The 20,113-nt window shown below is 50.1% G+C and overlaps 1 protein-coding gene across 4 annotated transcripts in view; it reads left to right on the top strand.

The window, feature by feature from the left end:
- The window catches only part of EVC (EvC ciliary complex subunit 1), a 62,080-nt gene that overhangs the window by 7,787 nt on the left and 34,180 nt on the right, over positions 1 to 20,113 (top strand). For 3 of the 4 annotated variants that reach the window (XM_045997269.1, XM_045997270.1, XM_045997272.1), the window contains exons 3-8: positions 4,361 to 4,444; positions 6,502 to 6,734; positions 7,699 to 7,783; positions 13,423 to 13,521; positions 16,151 to 16,288; positions 19,099 to 19,257. In XM_045997269.1, the coding sequence (XP_045853225.1) occupies positions 4,361 to 4,444; positions 6,502 to 6,734; positions 7,699 to 7,783; positions 13,423 to 13,521; positions 16,151 to 16,288; positions 19,099 to 19,257 (798 nt within the window). Of the gene's footprint in view, positions 1 to 3,489; positions 3,765 to 4,360; positions 4,445 to 6,501; positions 6,735 to 7,698; positions 7,784 to 13,422; positions 13,522 to 16,150; positions 16,289 to 19,098; positions 19,258 to 20,113 lie in introns of those variants that run through there. The other variant, XM_045997271.1, reaches the window with a different exon arrangement.

Below are 20,113 nucleotides of genomic sequence, written 5' to 3' on the forward strand. Positions count from 1 at the left end.
CTGTGAACAGGTGGGTTCCTGATGTCTCTCTTTCCCTCATCTGTCTCTCTCTCCCTCATCTGTCTCTCTCTGTTCCTATTAGCCTGTCTCATCAAAACCCTGCTCACACCCATGAAAACACACAGCTACATAAAAACACACACACTGTGGTCATAACAGCACTCTTCGGCCAAAATGTGGAAACCCAAGGGCCCATCAGCTGACAAATGGCTCAACAAAATGTGTTCCATCCATAAATGCAATACTCTTAGGCCACAAAATGGAAAGAAGTGTTGAAACAGGCCACAACATGAAGGAACCCTGAAAATATCATGCTCACGGAAAGAAGCCAGTCCCAGAAGACCACATATCATGAGATACAATTCATATGGAACATCTACAACAGGTTCATCGACAGACACAGAAAGTAGGCTGATGGTTGCTTGGGGAGGGGGGGGTGAGAGAGGAGAGACAGAGGTGAGAGCTAAGTGGTGTGGGGTGTCTTTCTGAGATGATGAAAGTGTTCCAAAACTGACTGTGGGGCTAGTTGCATATATCTGTGAAGATACTGAAAATTACTAAAATGCATGCTTCACATGGTCGAATTGCATGCACACAGTCCTGCTCTAGCAGAGGGCAGCCTTGGACGTGGTGAAAACACACTGACTCAGGGGATCCCGGTGCCTGGATCCCAGGAACCCAGCCCTGTCACCTGTTTGCTGTGTAATGCTGGACAAAACACATAACCTCTCTGAGCCTCTGGTTTCTTGGCTTCACACGGACGGTCATGATGCTGGCCTGAGGGTCACCCATTGGTTGACTCTGTGAACTTTCCAACTATGGGATAAGTGTTCATCAGTGTTTCCAGGGAAGCTAAGTCCTTCTACCTCCCTGGAAGCCTCGCTCATGTTTTTACCTAGTAATGTTTTACCTGTTAACCATTTAGCGACACCAGATGATCGAGCTAATCATTGCCAAGGGCCAAGTTAAAGATCTGCCTGTTCCAGTGACTGGCTCGCCAGAATGCCCTGCCTTCTGCAGACCGAGCTTGTCAGCAGATCTTGGCCAGGACCGATTCTGACAGGGTGAGCTGAGCTCTGACTGTAATGTCCCGGAATGCACAGAAAACCAAGGCGCTTGTAGTTCGCGCCACTCCTTGCTTAAACTTTATTTTGATAAGTACGTCACGTCAAATCAAAAGCAAACAGAAAATTCCAGAAGGCTCTTCCACATGCCACGGCACAGCCTTGGTTCTCTTCATCCTCTCCTTCTGCTCCGGAGGAGGGAGAGGGGATGGCTTGTTCGTGGACGCCTCTTGGCGCTCACTGAAAGGACGCCTCTACATTGGTGAGTGAAAGGCCTTTTCTTTTCCTGCAATTATGTTTTCACTAATTTTGTGAATAATTCAATTGCTTCCGCTGAAGAAGTTTTATATGGTAGGCTCGCACTAAAACCAATTTTCTGTACAATTGTATTGCTACGGTTGAGAAGATTATCAGAATTTGGAAAGCATCTGAACTTAATAAGAAAAGCTGTGGGGGGAAAAAAAAACTAAAAACAGCAGAAGTCTGTTCACTCCTGGATTGCGTGTGCCAAGCGCTTCCAGGTCCTTCATCCTGATGAACACCATGACCGTCACGGTGCCAGTCCTTGGTCCTCTAGGGGCTTGTGGTCTGCAGGTGGATGGGTCAGAAGCACACAGGCATGGGCTCCCCAGGCAGCTGCAGTAACCCGTCAGCTGACCTTGTGCTTCGATATGCATCCCGGGTTCTCCTTCCAGACGTGCCAGGTGGACCCCAGCATCTCCACCTTGTGCTGCTAATTATGTTTTCTACATTTAGTGCAATTTTTGCTTTCTCTCTGCCCTGCAGGGCAGGGGCCTCTCATTTTCCACCCCTTCCATGCTGGGCTTTCTCTTCACCTCTGTTTGCAAGAAGTTTAGGAAAGCACGGTGCCCTATGCTTTCCTGAATTTGCTTGAGCAGGTGAGTCTCTGCTGGAAAGTGGCCCCTGCTGGCTGGCTTCCCAGGGGTCCTGTCTGTGCACCCGCACAGGACTGGAGCTCAGTCAGGCCCCACCTCTGGCTTCTGGACTCTCCTGTCCTGAAATTCTTAATCATATTTTAATCAGACACACCTCCCCCTTCTCATTTTGTATTAGGCCCCACGAATCATACAGCCTGATCTGAAATCAGCCTTTCTGATCTCACTGCCATCCTTTGCTTTTGTACACACATGGCTTCAAGCAGAGATTGGGGCTAGATGCTGGGGGCTGGGACAGGCCAGGCTCTGCTCCCTCGGGTTACAAGGAAGCCAGGAAGGGGTTGAAGCTGGCAGTGATGGGGATTTCAGGTTTAAAAGATCATCCGATGGCCATGGAGAGAATGCATTGGAAGGAGTTAACCTTGGAGACTCACTCCATGAAACAGAGATGATGGAAAGAGTACAGACCTCCCCAAGCTGGCTATTGTGTGATAATTAAATGAGCAAGGGCATAAAGAGCCCAGCATACAGTAGGCGCTCAGTGCATAGATGGGAGCCAGCCTAGAGTCTACTGTAGCCCTATGGTGGTGGCTTGGGCCAGCGCAATGGGTGCGAGTGACATTTAGGAATTCGAGCTGGTGGGCTTTGTGGTTGATTTGACGTGGCAGGTTGGGGTGTGGGAGTGACAAGTATCTGGGATCTGACTTGTGTTCCTGGAGCGTGGTGAGGCCAGTCCAGAGGTCTTCTCCACACAACACCCACCCGTTTAACTTCCTGGCTCTCAAGCCCGTTCTTATTTGCATGATGCTGGAGGAGACAGAAAGGTGTCAGCTAAAGAGGGGGGACTCTGGAGCCAGGGAATCTGAGCTCAAATCCCAGTTCTGGCATTTATTAGCTGTGTGACCTTAGGCTCACAGCTTAACTGCTCTGTGTTCCGTCTCCCGAGTGTGGAGACACTAGCTTCCGTGGAAGGCTCAGAGCCCTCAGAAGTGGAAGGATGTGGCACGTGTCGGTGGTCTGACCCATTCTTGTCATCTAAGTCTGTTTTTGTGAGTCATAAAGTACAGATGGAAATGACAAAGTCCAGCCCTCACCACGTGGCTCCCATCTCCAGCCGGTTCAGAAGGACATCGCGGGGACACCCGCTCCAGAGACTTCCCGGGGTCCACACCACAGGCTCGGGCAGTGCCAGTCAATGTCTGCATTATGGGGAAGCAATAAATCCTCTGTGTGCCCCATGGGAGTGTGTCACATTCCAAGCTGGCAACTGGAAATCAGTCATTTGTCACAGAACTTTTTCTTCAGAAAGGTGTAGTTGAGAAGTCTTGAAGTCGATGTGGGTGCAGTGCTCGCCCGTCAGCCGGCTCAGAACCGGTAAGCAGAGATTTCTCGTGGTCTGGAGTGCCAGGCTGCTGACTGTCTGTCTGTCGCCAGCATCCCCTGCAGGTGGTTCCCAAAACATTTATTCAACACCCACGCAGCAAGGGGCAGGGGGCAGCCCTGGCAGGAGAGAGACCCCAAAAGGGTGTGGGGACGTAGGGCAGCCATGAAGAAGTCCGTCCAGCTATGGGCGGAGAAGGCTCCCCAGAGAAGTGGCTCCTTCCTGCCTTTCCTTAGAGCCGCCCATTGCTTCACTTCTGTTCTGTTCCAGCTACTTCCCTGGGTGCTTTACCCACTTGGTCCTGGGGGTGGATACGGTACCTGTTTTCTGTCTTGGAAGACTGAGGCTCAGAGAAGTGAAAAGACTTGCCCACCCGCTTTTCATTTAAGGATCCAATCCAGAGTCTTGAGTGAATATTGCCATGTGGATGTGTTTACCTCCCCGGCAATGCTAAAACTATTCTGTATTTCCTTTTTCCACTAAAAGATGTTTTGCAGTTTTAAGGAAAACTTAATTATTGTCAATATTTAAATACTTATTTCTTCCAAAGCTGAAGACTTAGAATTAAATAAGGCATGTGCTACATAACATCTATCTGTCCATCCATCCATCCATCCACCCATTTGTCCATCCATCCATCTATCTACCTATCTACACATTCATCCATCCATCCATCTACTAGCCATCCACCTATCTAGCTATCCATTTTCCCATTCACGCATGTGTCCACCCATCATCCATCCATCCACTCATTTGTCCATCTGTCCAACCATGCATCCACTTATCCATCTACCTATCCACTCATCCATCCATCCATCCATCCATCCATCCATCCATCCATCCCTACACCCTTTCACCCTCCCACCTAGCAAGTGAGCACCTACTTGGATCTAAATGTGCCTGTTATGGCCCCTTCCTGAGGCCACTGTTACAAACAGGATATGGCATTTTGGTAACTCTTAGTGGGTAATCTTTCCTTTTACATAAAGCACCCCATGCTATCTGTTCTTCCTTCCCAGGAATGTGAGCCGGCTTTCAACAGCAATATCACAGCATTTGCACTGAAGGCCAAAGTCATCTATCCCATCAATCAGAAGTTCCGGGTGAGGGTCCTCAGCTCTCTCTGAGAAATGCAATTACTCAGTAATTGCCAGAGATTGGGGTGGGGGTTGGCAGTGGAGTGAGTGATTTGGGGTCCTATCTGGGGGTTTTATGGCAAGTCATTTTAATAGGGACAATTTTGAGGCTTTGTGATGGAGGAAAACGTTAGGGTGAATCCACTTTATGACAGCGTTGTCAGGGACAGGGTGTAGCAAAGTGTCCCCAGGGACAGCAGGTGGCAGCACAGCTGGGCCACGTCCACTGTTCTGGACTAACACAAACCCAGGCACAGACACAATTACCAGCACTGCTCCTCCCTCACAGATCAACCTTACTGAACACGTCCTGGGGGGCTGGCACAGTGCTAGCATTTGTCACATGTTAGGCATTTCATATAAGGTGAATCAGACTGTTATTGGCTCTTTATGCCTAAGGAAACTGAGCTGCAGAGAGGCTAATGACCTGCCCGAGGTCACCTGGTTGCAGGTCTTACACCTAAAGCCAGGAATTCACACCTGTGGTCAGATGTTTTGCAGACAGCAGCAGCAAAGCCCACAGTGTTTCCAGGTTTGCAAGAGTCCCCATAAAAGATAGAGTCCCTGGTCCAGTACTTGAGGGAAATGCAGCCGGCTCTCCTGACCATAAAGAAGACAGACTCTGGAGTCACACAGGCCCCATCCTAACTCCCGTCTCGACAATTTCCTGTGGGCCGTTTCCTGACTCTGCCTCCATTTCTTCATCTGGAAATGGGGGCGGTGGGCCGTCCTGCCTCCCCCAGTTACTTGAGGGTCAAATGGGATAATAGACATAGGGCTTAGCATGGCGCGTTGACATCCAAGCGTTCAGTGTTTGTTTTTCAATGATTATTTGCTTTTGAAGACAGCCGGAGCCAGGCTCTGCAAAGTATTGCATCAAAGCAAGGACTTCACCTTGCTCAACACAGACTTTCCCAAATTAAGCTTTCTGCGGAACTGTTCTGATGGGGAGCAGTAATTGCAACTGTTCCCAGGAACACACATTGGGAACCGCTCCCCGCACTTAGCCATCTGGCGGGTGGTTGAAGGGACAAAACTCCCAGAGCAGGGGCGTGATTCATCGTCCACACCCCCAGCAGGCAGTCTCCTGGTAGGCACTGGGGATTATCCAGTGGTCGGGATGGCATCATCTTCACCCTGGAGGCCCTTGTGGTCTGGGCTGAGCTTGTAGGATGGTGGGTGAGCCCAAGCAAGACATAATGACCTGCGGAACCCCGCATGGGCTGGAGAGGACAACCCTGGGTCTGGGTCTCCGGGGGAGAGGTGCTACTGCCCAGCAGACAGCGAGTGAGGGCTGTTTCAGGCAGGGGGACCAGAGTCTGGACAGGCCCAGAAGTATGAAATGACAGGGGAGGTTTAGAGCTGGCAGCTGGCTCGGGACTGCTTGGGCAGCCACATCCTGGAGCAGCAGGACAGGCTGGACACAGATGGCGACCGACATCTGTTGAGCCCTCCGGCTGTGCCAGGCCCTATGCTATCACCTTGTGTGGTCAAGGTGACATGGTCAGGGAACTGCATGGGGCTTGAGTTCCTTGATAAGCAGCTTTGGGCCCATTTAAGGGCAGTGGGGAGCCGCCTCAAAGGACTGGGGACAGGAGGGTGACACCCAGGTCAGTGTAGGTGGGAAAGAGCTGGGTGGTCAGCAGGCTCGCGGACAGAGCACCCCCAGGGATCTGAGCCAGTGGTGGGAGAGATGGGGGGCAGGTGGACTGCTGTGGAGGAGGTCAGGGTTGGCAGTCAAGTGTGGGGTGTAGGTGGGCCACCGGGGAACAGACCCAGACTTACAGCTAAGGGGTAGGAGCCTGTTGTAGAGGGTCTGGCCTGCAGGGGACAAGAGCCATGACGTGGGTCCCTGGGGCATGGGTGTGACCCTGGGGCAAAAGCTCTATGGTCTACTCCTCCCCACCCAGTCTGCCCCCACCTGGCCTTCCTGGGACCAGCGTCCTTCACCACTGGTAGAATTACTGAAGCAAAGTCACACTAGGTCCCCAAGACTGACTGTGCTTTCTGTCCCTCCGCCCCAGCCGCTGGCCGACGGTTCCTCCAACCCTTCTCTGCACGAAAACTTAAAGCAGGCTATCTTGCCAAACCAGCCTGTGGAGGCTTCCCCCTCCAGCAGCCTGGGGAGCCTGAGCCAGGCCGAGAAGGAGGACTGCAGCTCCTCGTCCAGCATCCACTCAACCACCAGCTATGACAGGTTCCTGAGCCGCACCTTTGTCCGGGCCAACAGCTTCCCTGAGGTGCTGATCTGTGAGGGGTAAGGAGAGGAAGGCTTGGGGAAGCCCAACAATGGACCCAGTCGCTGTCAGTATTAGGAATAGAGGCCCAGAGAGGTTAAGCAAGTCAACCATGCACACACAGCTCTGCAGTGTCCGAGCTGGAGCTCCCCAGCTACTGTGTGGTGTTGACCAACATGGGGGTTACAGAGCCAGACCTGAGCCCCCGGGAGAGACCCATTGGGGGTCTCATTGAATCACTGACGTGCTCTGGGCCCAGCCTGACAGCAGCTAGGGGGGTCACTGTGTTGTGCAGCTGAAACTGCCCGCATACTTTGTGTCCACGCTGTGTCACTAACAAAGTAAACAGGCCTCCCTGCAGATGTGATGGTCATTCAAGCTAGGAGCTCAGAGCTCCCTGGTGGCCCTTGACTGAGGAACCAGCACTCGGCTTGTCAGGAGGTGGACAGAAGCTGCCTTTGATGCCAGTAAAAGCAGAATGGCAAAGAGTGGGGAGGGTCGGGGGAGCGGTGGCCATTCAAAGTGCATTTGCCCACATCGGACAGATGGTCCAATCTGCCCTGCCACTTACCTGCCCTGTGACCGTGTGACCACTACTTGACTTTCTCAGTCCATTTCCCCGTCTGTGAAATGGGCATGAGAACATCTGCCTGCAGGGGCAGAGGAGGGGGACACGTGACAGGCATTTTGATCGAGGAAGGGGTATAATACCCTCTTTTCTCCCACCTCTGACTCTTGCTGCCTCCTCTCCATATCTCAGGCAGCTGCTTCCCTTCTGGTCACAGCTGAGTTTCAAATAGTTCCCTTGATTCCTTCGTGTAAACCTGGGACTGCTGTTAAGCATCTCTGAGTTGGGCAGCACTTAAAATCTGGAGTCAGGGTGCTCCAAGCCTTGTACAGAGCTGGGATATGCTAACTCCCTGGAACCCCGACTCCCCATCCCAAACACTCTCGGTGGCTTTCTGTTTCCTTTCCACTTTCCAGTGTGGATCTTGACCTGTGTATCCATAACCTTCACCTAAAAGATCTGCTGCATCTGGACACGGCTCTGAGGCGGGAGAAGCACGTGGTAGGTGCAGGCTGGGACTGCTCTCCCTCTCCCAGCAGGCAGGGAGTCCTGTGTGCCCTCTGGGGATGGGTGCTGGGGACAGTGGCGCCACCGTGACAGGAAGGGACAGAAGCCATTTGTGCCTGCTGATGGGGCACAGGCTCTCCTTTACTGGGAGCTGTGGGGCGGGGCAGACAGATGACAGCCTCCTCCCACGGGTCCCCTACTGGTGAGAACAGGTAAAAGGTGTTAGAAAAGGGCAGCATTTTTTATTTTTTAATTTAAATTCAATTTAATTAACATATGGTGGATTATTAGTTTCAGAAGTAGAGGTCAGGGATCCATCAGTTACATACAACACCCAGTGCTCATCACATCACAGGACTGCCTTAATGCCCATCCCCGTTACTCCATCCCCCCATCTGCCTCCCCTCCAGCAACCTTCAGTTTGTTCCCTAGAGTTAAGAGTCAATTATGGTTTGTCTCCATCTCTGTTTTCATCCTATTTTATTTTCCCTTCCCTTCCCCTATGTTTATCTGTTTTGTTTCTTCAATTCCACATATGAGCAAGGTCTTATGGTATTTGTCTTTCTCTGGTGGACTTCTTTCGCTTAGCATAATACCCTCCAGTTCCAACCAGGTCAATATAAATGTAAGATTTCATCCTTTCTGATGGCTGAGTAATATTCCATTGTATATATGGACCACATCTTCTTTATCCATTCCTCTGTTGATGGATATCAAGGCTCTTTCCATAGTTTGGCTATTGTGGACATTGCTGCTATAAACATTGGGGTGCACGTGCCCCTTCGAATCACTACCTTTGTATCTTCTGGGGTAAATACCCAGTAGTGTGATTGCTGGGTTGTAGCGTAGTTCTATTTCTAACATCTTGAGGAACCTCCATACTGCCTTCCCGAGTGGCTGAACCAGCTTGCACTCTCACCAGCAGTGTGAGAGGGATCCCCCTTTCTCCGCACCCTCGCCAGCATTTCTGAAGGAATGATAACAGTGACAACAATATTTAGGAGCGCTGACTTTGGTGACTGCTCACTACGTACTGGGCCCTGAGCATGTCATACAGACGGTTAGCCTTGAACCTCAGCACAGCCTAGAGGGGTGGGTGCCGTTATCATTCCACATTACAGACAAGAAATTACGGAGCCACAGACAGCAGCAGAACACGACTGGTCTCTGCTGGACGCACACGGGCTCCGAGTGAACCAACTCTGGGCCCACGCAGCGAGGAAGCCAGACAGACGGATGCCACCTCCTACCCTGTAGCTGTGGAACCTCAGTGGAGCTGGCCAGGCCTCGAGGCCACAGAGCTGCGAAAGAGGAATTATTTCTCCTGGATTCTCGAATGAGGGATGCGACCTACAGCAGGGAGGCCTGTTGGAAAGAGAAACGGAGAGGGGTCGACGGAGAGAGTGACAGAGACCCAGACAGACATGCCCACGGGGTGCCTCGCCATACACTGGAAAAATATAAACATCAAGTTTCAGATGCAGTAGAAAGAAATTGGGGCCTTGTGAGAGAGAATGGGCCTTGTAAACAGGGGCCTGTCCTGGAAACCAGAAATCCTACCAGGACTCCGGAAATAGACCCTGTTCTGGCAGCCCCACCATCCTGCAGAGCCCTGGCCCTCCCATGCCTGTGGCCTGGTCTCATTCACAGCATCCCATCTGGCCAGCAGGCAGGTGGCCCTGGCAGGCTTCTCAAAGGCTCTGTGCTCCTTGGAGGGCTGATGGTATCTGTGCTCAGAGCGCCACCCAGCTGGCGAGGGATACAGTACTGGCCGCCTCACCCTCGCAGCAGCCAGCAGATGCCCGCGGGGAAGCAGTCACCATCACTCATCTGCGCATTTTCTCTGTGGGCAGCCTTTCTTCCCGGCCTGGCATGGAACCAGGGACAGCCCCCAACTGTATGGGGCCCGCTCTCCAGGGGGAGATGGCGGGGAACCGCACAGGTGCTCCCCAGCCAACAGTAGCTAGTAGCAAGCTGTACAGTGCTGGAAGGGGAAGGGGGGGCATTGAGTGAGTGTGAGGCTGATGGCCAGGCTTCCCTGGAGGGACACACGTCTGCTGGAAGCTGGGGAAGGACGAGGAGTCAGAGACTTGGGTTCTGGTCCACCCTCCCACACAGATGAGCTGTGTGACATTGGGTAAGTTATTTCCCCTTTCTGGGCCACTTTAGAAAAGGTATAATGTTCTCCAACTCTTACCCCCATGGAATTACTAGGAACTGAAGCTGTCTAGCTCTGAAGGGTCTCTGTAGACAGAGCTCGGCCAGGCTGTGTGACCAGATATCACAGTCCCCCTTGTGAGGCACGCAGACTCTGTGAGACTAAGGAAGCCCTCTAAATGTCTGAGCTCAAGGAACCCTTACTGTTGTTTTTCGCTTGCGAGGAACCTGAGACTCTGAGAGGTTGGCTCAGTCGCCCCCGGTCACACAGCTGGTGAATAATAGACACAGAACCCAAATGAGGTCTGAGCGCAAGGTCTGTGGGCCTGCACAGAGTAGGCGCTGCACAGAAATGTGCCGCAGGTGCCGGCACCGCCGTGGGGGACCTCTGTCCATGTGTGGTGTTTCCCTCCCTGCGGAACGCATCTTCGTTGTGAGCGGGACCTGGGGAAACACGCCAGTCCTTGCGAAGGCCTCAAGTGCCATTTCTCTGGGAGAGATCCATCTGCACAAGTCAGTTCAGAAGTGACTCAGACAGAAGCTGGGGGGTCACTGTGTTGTGCAGCTGAGACTGCCCGCATACTTTGTGTCCACGCTGTGTTACTAAAAAAGTTAAAAAAAAAAAAAGTGACCCAGAGCAGAGGTGATGGTCATTCAGGCTAGGAGCTCAGAGCTCCCTGGTGGCCCTTGGCAGAGGAACCAGCACTCGGCTTGTCAGGAGGTGGACAGAAGCTGACTTTGATGCCAGTAAAAGCAGAATGGCAGAGAGAATAGCCTAGGTTAGGGGCTGTGTGCATTCGGGGGTTGCCAACAGAGGGATCATTCTGCCTAGGGGCTTCTTCTGGTGCTGGAACATTCTCTGTCTTGATTGTGGCAGTGACTGCATGAATCTGTACTTGGGGTAAAGTTGCATAGACACACACACACACACACACACACACACACACACACACCCCAATACATGTGACAGTGAGTGGAAATGGGGTGAGGTCTGTAGGAAACAGTCGGACCAATGTCAGTGTCAGGATGGAGTTTGGTATTGTACCACAGTGGTATCACATGCCGCCCAGCTGACAGAACACAGGGACTCTGTATTGGTTTGGCACTTTCCTCTAAGTCTGCAATTTTTCCAAAAGAAAACATTTATCGATTGATGTAAATGGTAGGTATTCATCGCTTCTGATGACTGCGTAATATTCCACCATATATGAGGACCACATCTTCTTTATCCATTTGTCTATCGAAGGACATCTCAGCTCCTTCCATTGACATGGATGGAACTGGAGGGGATCATATTGCGTGAAATAAGCGAAGCAGAGAACGACAGTTACCATATGGTGTTGCTCATATGTGGAACATAAGGAATAGCGCAGAGGGCCACAGGCGAAGGGAGGGAAAACTGAATGAGAAGAAATCAGAGAGGGAGACAAACCATAAGAGACTCTGGACTCCAGGAAGCCAACTGAAGTTTTGCTGAAGGGAGGGGGATGGGGAGATGAGGTAATCAGGTGATGGACATTAAAGAGGGCATGTGTTGTGATAAGCACTGTGTGTTACACACAACTATGAATCGTTGAACACTATATCAAAAACTATTGATGTACTATATGCTGGCTAATTGGACATGATAATAAAAAATAATAATAGTAATAAATAAAAGATAAAAGCAAATATTATTAAAAAATTACTAATTGAAAGGAATGAGATGAGACCTGTACACATCACCCATTCAGTCTGGAGTCAAACAAAAATGGATTTAGACCAACATGTTGAGAAAAGAACATCACCTTATGTGGCCTCGACTACAATGGCTAGAAAGCCAACATGACATTGTGTTTCTAGAGCTTGTTAACACTGGCAAGCCTAAGGAAGATTAGGGGAAAGTTCTAGGTTCTGCCCCTCACGGCTATCCCTTGTGACATGAAGGCAGTTATCCAGATTTCTTAGCCGAAGAGTTCTTTGTCTGTAAAATGGAGAAGATTGTACCAATGTCCTGCATGCTCTAAAAACCAAATGAGATAATACATATATTAGCCTGGCATAGCACAGTGTTCAACAAACCTTTAAACAAGGGTTGCAAACTGTGGCCTGTGGGCCAGTCCAGCCATGCCTGCTCTTGACCGTGGCTGCCTTGATGTTCTACAGCAAAATCGGATGGTTGCAAAAATGACAGGTTGGCCTGCAAAGCCAGGAACGTTTACCATGTGGCCCTCTGCAGGAAAACATTTGCTAAGCCTTGTACTAAATTGCGTCACCACACAAATACATCTCACCTCTGAAAACCGAGCAAAGCAGTTCCACGGAAGAGTGACACGCTTCTCAGGACATGATACCGCAACAATCAGCAGTCCAAAGCAGACACAGACAGACTCACAGCAAACCTCCATCTCGTGCACAAATGAACTCAAAATGCATCATGGGCTTAAAAGTAAAAATGCGAGACTACCCATCTTCTAGGAAAAAATGGAGGAGAAAATCTTCAGGATCTAGAAAAGCAGATATTGTTTAAAAAAAAAAAAAGATAAATTTTTTTTCTGTAGAAGACCCCATCCAAGAGGATGGGGAGAAGAGAAGTATTCACAAACCATGTTTCAACAGAGGACTCGCACCTAGAACCTAGAACATGTAAAGAACGCTCAAACCTCCCCAGAAGCAAACAATCCCATTAGATAAAGGGCAAAAGCTGTGAACAGACATTTCACCAAAAAGGATCTACAGCTGGTAGGTAAACACACACACACAAAATGAGATAAAAGACACTGGACAGCATTAGCCATTACGGAAGGATATCTTGAGTAACGAGAAGTAAACAATATATATTAAAAACAACAACAACAACAACAACAAGCTATAACGACCCACCTACCAGAACGGCTAAAATAACAAATGGTGGCAACACGAAATGCAAGTGACGATGGGAAGAAACTGGGTCCCGCATGCATTGCTGGCAGGAATGCAGAGCGCCACACCAAAGGACAGGCAGTTTCTCAGAAAACCCCACAACTGCACTCTGGTGAACTTAACCCCAGAGAATCTTATGTTTACACAGAAACCCGTATGTGAATGTTCTTACCAGTTTTATTCACAATCGCCCCAAACTGGAAACACCCAGATGTCCTATGGAGGTGAACGGCAGGTGTGGGGACAGCAGGCTTGGACATTCCTGGGTGTCCCCGCTTGTGGGAGGACTCTCTCTGGTGTAGAGGACACCTCCATCCATTGTGACGGGAGGCGGGGGGGTGGGGGAGACCGTATACTTCAAAATTCCAAACAAGTGTCTCTCTAATCCTTCTTCATGAAAATACAGCCCATTATAGGCTATTGTCATGATTTATAACCTGAGGTATTTCCCCTCCAACAAAAAGGATGTGTGTGTGAAGAGACAGAGAAAGAAGAAGGGGAGAGAGGGAGGGATGGAAAGGGCGATATCATTTCTAAGCCTTTCTCTTGGTTATGTTTCCCTTCTTGACAATAAGATGTTTATTCAGATTTTAAAAATGTGCCTCCTTGATCTTCTGCCTAAAAAGAAGTCTGATGATGAATTATACCAGAGGATTCTTTCAAAGCAAGAAAATGTAAGTAAGTCTTCAACCTATATTTCAAAGTTACTTAAAAATAGTTGATTATAGGGGTGCCTGGGTGACTCAGTCCTTAAGCGTCTGCCTTCAGGTCAGGTCATGATCTCTGGATCTTGGGATCCAGCCCCGGGCTCCCTGCTCAGCGGGAAGCCTGCTTCTCCCTCTCCCATTCCCCCTGTTTGTGTTCCCTCTCTTGCTGCCTCTCTCTCTCTGTCAAATAAATAAAAATCTTTAATAAAAAAATAGTTGATTAAAATATATATAAAACATATTGTAGGAAATTATTTTTTGTTTTCATGTGTAAAAATAATTTCTTACAATATGTGCTTTTCAACCCAATGCAATTATGTAAAAATATGTGTACAAATATAAAAATGACCATAGTTATTATTAAAATTTGGAAAAATACTGAAAGCAGGAAAACGAGAAGAATGTTGGTTATACCTGCTACTCAGCCACTGTTACTGTCACCTTCTGCACAAGGCTGGTATTTTTATTTACTTACTTTTTAAGATTTATTTATTTGAAAGGATACAAGATGGGATCGGGAGGGAGACAAACCATAAGACCTTCTTAATCTCACAAAACAAACTGGGGGTTGCTGGGGGGAGGTGGGGTTGGGAGAGGGGAAGGAGGTTATGGACATTGGGGAGGGTATGTGCTATGGTGAGTGCTGTGAAGTGTGTAAACCGGTGATTCACAGACCTGTACCCCTGCGGCTAATAATACATTATATGTTAATTTAAAAATAAAATTATTTTAAAAAAGATTTGAGAGAGAGAGCAGGGGAAGGGGCAGTGGGAGAGGGAGAGAGAGAGAATCCCAAGCAGACTCCATGCTGAGCACAGAGCCTGATGCAGGGCTCGATCCCAGGCCGGTGAGATCATGATCTGAGCTGAAATCAAGAGTAAGACACCCACCCGGCTGGACCAACCAGGCACTCCTAGGTTTGCTGTTCCTAAGTTTTTATTGATCGATTTGAGAGAGAGCGAGCGAGCCCGTGCCCCCCAAGCAGGCAGGGAGGGCAGAGGGAGCAGCAGGCTCCATCCCACAACCATGAGACCATGACCTCAGCCAAAATCAAGAGCCGGACACCCAACTGACGGTGCCAGCCAGGCGCGCCTAGGTTGGGTGTTTTAACTACCTAGCTGATTTGTTGGTTTGAACTGTTTATACTAGGGGGCATTCTGCCCTGTCCGTCTTTCACATGCAGTTTACATTGCTTTAGGGGCAGTGACACCAGTCGGTCTTGGAGTCTAACTGGTGACGGCTGATACCCTGATTCGTTCTTTCGCAAACTCTCGGAATCCCAGGTCCCTCCTGGGCCCCGGGGTCGTGACTCCCGTCCTGCGGGATCACGGAAGGGCCAGGACAAGTGTGTAGGGGGCACCTGGCCGAGTAAGAGTCAGCCCCTGCGTCGTGATGGCTGCCCCCATCCTCGTGACCACCCGACAGCCGTCTTCCTCGTCCCGGTCATCAGCAGCGCCGTTTCCCAGTCACCACCGCACGAGAGGAGGGGGACGCCGAGGGCATTTTCTCCCCCTTCCTCTGGGTCCGGGCGGAGGGAAGAGTCACCGCCCCCCCCCCCCCCGAAAGGAGGCCGTGCCTCGTCACCATGACCACCCCCATCCCGGGGGCCGCCCCTGCCGGGCTGGTCCCCTCAGGCCAGGCACACGCGGTTGCATTCCATCCCCGCGGCGGCCCGTGGGCGGCCGTCGGCGGTTTGTTTGCAGCCGGGGAGACGAAGGTGCACCCAGTCTCGTGACCCCCGGCGCACCAACAACGACCACCGCGGTGACGCACGGTGTCCGCGCGGCATAGCGAAGCAGGGTTCTAGGGCAGAGCAAGGGCTTTGCAGGCCGCAGACCCCGGATCTGGCGCCGCGGCGCGCACCACAGAGCACGATGGTCACCGCAGCGGCTCCTGCTGCTGACGGAGAGCCAGTCTGATGGGCCCCGACCTCCGGAAGGGGCCCAGCCGCGCCCACGCGGACAAAGTCGGCCTCTTTACAGAGAGGCCGGCTTGCGTGCTCTGAAGCCCAGGGTTCGCCAGACTGCCTACCTCGCTGCTGACCACGCTGGCCACATCCGCAGCAAGCCCTCACTATCCGCACACTCCAGGCCGACGCCACACCACCGTCATGGCCTCCCCATGGAGGATCCATGCCAAAGAGGAAGAGGCCGGACAAGTTAAGGGGGCCACTTCCTGCTGTTGAACCCACCAATCACATCGTGTCCCGCCTTCCCTGGGGTGTAGTGAGTAATCCTTCCCTGTGGAAGCCAGAGGTGTGGGGAAGAAGTATTCCCTTGCAACCCCCGTTTTTCCAGGACTTCGTAAGAAATGTAAGGTACTAATTCATCATTTTAAAAAGTATATTCAATTTTTTTAAGGGAGGGAGGGAGCAATATAGAAGAAAAGAATCTAGTATTCTTGAGAGTCTATGTCTAATGAGCAAAAGAGATTTCTATCATCAAACCTTAAGTAGGACGATACCTAGATCAGCTATTGATGGTTAAGAAATATTTTGTGCTGGAAGATAAAAGCCTTTCTTTTTTGGAATTTAAGATATATTAGATTTTTTCCTTTGCTTATTTGCATTTTTTTTCCCTTTTTCTGTTTTCCCCAGGACTTGGAGGAATTAGAAAAGGGACTTCAGGTCAAACTGTCAAACACGGAAATGTTGGGGGCTGGTGATTCTGAGTACATCACTCTGGCAGATGTGGAAAAGAAGGAGCGAGAATACGCTGAGCAGCTAATAGATAATGTATGTGATGGATTTGTCTTTTCTTTTTCCTTTTAAGAACCTTGGTTTCTGAGGCAGTTAAATTAGCGAGATTAAAGAGATGGCACCTAGAAGCATGTTTAAGACTTGAAATCCCTGATGTGTTCTACCCCAAAGCCAGGGATCTAGTTTCAGAAAGTAAGCGATGGAGAAGGTAAAATAAGGGGCCAAGATTTAGAGTTGTTTTTTTTTTAATGAAGCCCCCTTGCTTACATTTTAGATTGATATTTTTGTCATTCAAAGCAAAGATTGCTCTAACCCTGTATGTCATTCCTGCCCTGTGGATCAGAGCAGATGCTAGCGGCTAACTTCTCCAACCCCAGACATCACTCATAAAAGCCTGCTTTAAATTCCAGAGAGAGTGGCTTCCTTCAAATATCCCTTTTTGCATTTCCATTCCAGTACCCCCTGTTCCTATGTTAGGTATAAAACAAATGGTGTTTTTTTTTTTTTTCTTTGACACCCAAGCACTGTGCTGCACACTGGGATTCAGAATGGCCTTGGACCTGGCCTTGTCAGAGAGATGCACAGGCTAGCCTAGTACAGGGACCAAAAGGTGAGCAGATGCGGACTTTATAGCTTATGAGTGTTATGATAGATGAGAACACCAGAAGGCGGAGGCAAAGTGGAGAGAGGAATCCATTTTATCCTAGAGTTAGGGAAGTCTTCATGGAAGGAAAGACCCATCGAGAGGCCTTTGGGAAAAATGTGGGTGGATGCTGGCCAATGGATAGGCAATGCAGGCAGCGAGGGTGGACTGAGGAGCAAGCAGAGCCAGAGAAAGCCAGAAATCTGGCCTGGGGGTTTTCATCTCATGCCAAGGAGGTGGGAGTCACTGCAGTTTGACAGCAGAGGGCAGCTGGATCTGTTTCTGTCTTAGAAGGACCACTCAAGCAGGTCAGTGGAAGATAGGTATGCGCTCTGGGGCTAGGTCAATAGGAAAATTTCATGAAGGCAGCTGCAAAAAGAGAAGGGTAAGAAAAGGTGGGAGAGCTGATAGGGTAGCAGATAATGAGGTTTAGAAAAGAGGAGAGTGTAAAGGATCAATTCTATGGAAATAAGGATCCCAGAATGAGAAGCAAGTTGGGAGGGGAGCCGGCTTGCCCCCTCGAGTGAGTCCTGGCTTGCCATCTTGAACTGGAGATGCCTGAGGTTGGAGAGTCTCCACTAAGCTTGGATTAGAGGACAAGGAGAGCAAGGATGTTCCTGGCATGAGTGGCAGAGGGATGGTGCTCAGCCTGGATTCCCGGGTCCACAGGCTCCACAAAGCAGTGGACCCGCCTGTCCGTGTCTGCGTATTTCAAGCAGATGATTCGTGGTATGCCCAGGATTCTCAGACGTGTGGTGACCTCCAGCAGTGGAGATGCCCGGGCCTACGGTGTGTAGGGAAAGGGTAGGGAGGGGTGCCTGGTGCCCAGTTTGGGATCCTACCAGGCATTTAAGAGGAGGAGACAAGGAGAATTGAGACAGGAAGGCAGAATATGGACTCTGAGGGACCGGGAGAAAATCACGTTACAGACACCAAGGGAATCAAGAGTTTCTAAAAATAGGGTGGGTATCCGGGATCTCTGGGGCCAGAGGAGAAGCAGCTGCGCTGGCTGGACATCCAACTCTGTTTGGAGGTGGGCGGGGTGTTGCAGGTGATAGTCACGTCCTTTTAGAATAGTCTGGAAAGAGCCTATCCAGTGGGGGACTGGGAGCAGGAGGGAGGCCAGAGGTGTGATGGCTGGGACACATAGTTTCCTGGGGGCACAAGGGGCCTGCCCACTCCAGTATGGGCTTCCTCTCCGCTATGCGCTGCCCCCTGGAGGTGGCTGGTCAGAGTGGCTAGGTGTTTGGGTTGCATTTGTCTCTGCCTTTCCATCGGTGGCCCAAGATCAGGGCAGGCTTCTGGTGCTTCTCAGCCCTGACCCCTCCCATGCCCTGCGCAGCAAGATGTGCCTAGATGAATTCGAGTCAGAGAGGCTGAGCCATGGTGGGAAAAAACCACCATGTTCCGTGGGCCTGCACCAACTCTGCCCCTGCCTCCCAGCTCTGTGACCTTTGACCAGTGACCCAACTTTCTGAACCCATTCCCACAGCCAGCCAGTAGATATTTTACCTGGACCCACAAAATGCATGAGGCCTAGAGCCTAGCACCTACGTGCCACCCTGCGTGCCGTAAAGGGAGGGGGTTATGACTGCTGGTATCCCGGTTCTTGGAGCTCTGGGAGGCTGCTTGAGCCCCGACATTCTCAGCCACTCGGTGATTACCACCTCTCCTTCTGATGAGATTGGGGGAGAGGAAAACAGTTTCAAAGCAGAAGGTTTTCATGGTCAGCACCGTCTTTGCCCTATTGCTCTTTTGTACTGTTAGGGCAATAAGTGAAATGTAAATGCCTTTTGTACTTTTATTTCCAGAACATGGTTAATCCCTTTTGGAGATATGGAAGCTTCCAGGAGCACACTGGTGAATTTCACACACTCCCCAGGCAGCAATCATGGCCTGTTTAAGAGTCTTTAAGCTGTTTACTGGGCGATCTCATTGTGCCTGCCTTCCTTATCAGCAGAGCATTTGTGTTTGCTGAAAAGCCACCTTGAAACTGACTGGCACCTACAATACACCAAGAAGGAATCTCTCTATAGAATTCGATTATTGCCGAGATAAACTTGCTCCCAATTGCAGAAGTGTTTAGAATCTCAGTGTGTGATAAGGAATGAATTGTAATTCTCAAGCATGAACAGTCTGGTTTTAGTACTTTCTTAAATAAGTTTTCTACACCCACCTCTTGCTTTTCATTCTCATTTCACAGATGGAAGCTTTCTGGAAACAGATGGAAAACATCCAGCACTTTCTTATGGACCAATTTAAGTGTTCGAGCTCCAAAGCCCGACAGCTCATGATGACGCTCACGGAAAGAATGATTGCAGCCGAAGGGTTACTGCGTGATTCTCAGGATCTGCAGGCTCTGGTATGCTGAAGGGGTAGGAGAGGGAACCTGAAGACACCCACACTGGGGATGTGGAATCCAGAAGCTTGATGCACCATAGAGATCAAGTCAAACACATTTAAATTGTAGATGGGGGTGTAGAGCCCAGAGAATAGCAGTGAATCCATCCATCCTCCATTAATCCATCCATTCATCCATCTATCCATCTATCTTTCCATTTATTCATCCATCCATCTGTCCATCCATCCATCACTCTACCCATTAATTCATCTATCCATCCAACCATTCATCCATCTATCCATCATTCTTCCATCTGTCCATCCATCATCCATCCATCCATCCATCTACCTTTCCATCCATTCATCCATACATCTGACCACCCATCCATCCATCTAGCCATTCATTCATCTATCCATCCATCCATTCACTCATCTGTCCATCCATCTTTCCTTCCATCCATCCATCCACCCATTATCCCATCCATCCATCTACACATCCACCCTCACATTCATTAAGTGGAGAGCACTAGATCTCAGTGCTGGCTGCACACTGAGATTATCTGGGGAGCTTTAAAAGTATTGATGCTGGCATCCCAGATGGCACCCCACCGCCAGGGACTCTGACTTAATGAGTCTGGGGTTTTTAGAGATCTAGGTGAGATCACACCTGATCTCAGTGAATAGTCCACAGTGAGTAGTCATAGTTGATGCCCACTTGTGTGGATCGAGCTTTCTTTGCTCTTCCGACAGCTCCATTAATCACCCGAGGAGATTTCAAAAAATGCCTCTGCCCAGACCTCATGCCCAGAGATCCAATCTGATTGGTCTGCAGTGAAGCCTTGGTGTTGCTGGTCTTAAGCTCCGCAAACAATTCTGAT

Source organism: Meles meles, chromosome 2 (genome assembly GCF_922984935.1).
Source record: "Meles meles chromosome 2, mMelMel3.1 paternal haplotype, whole genome shotgun sequence".
NCBI lineage: Eukaryota > Metazoa > Chordata > Mammalia > Carnivora > Mustelidae > Meles > Meles meles.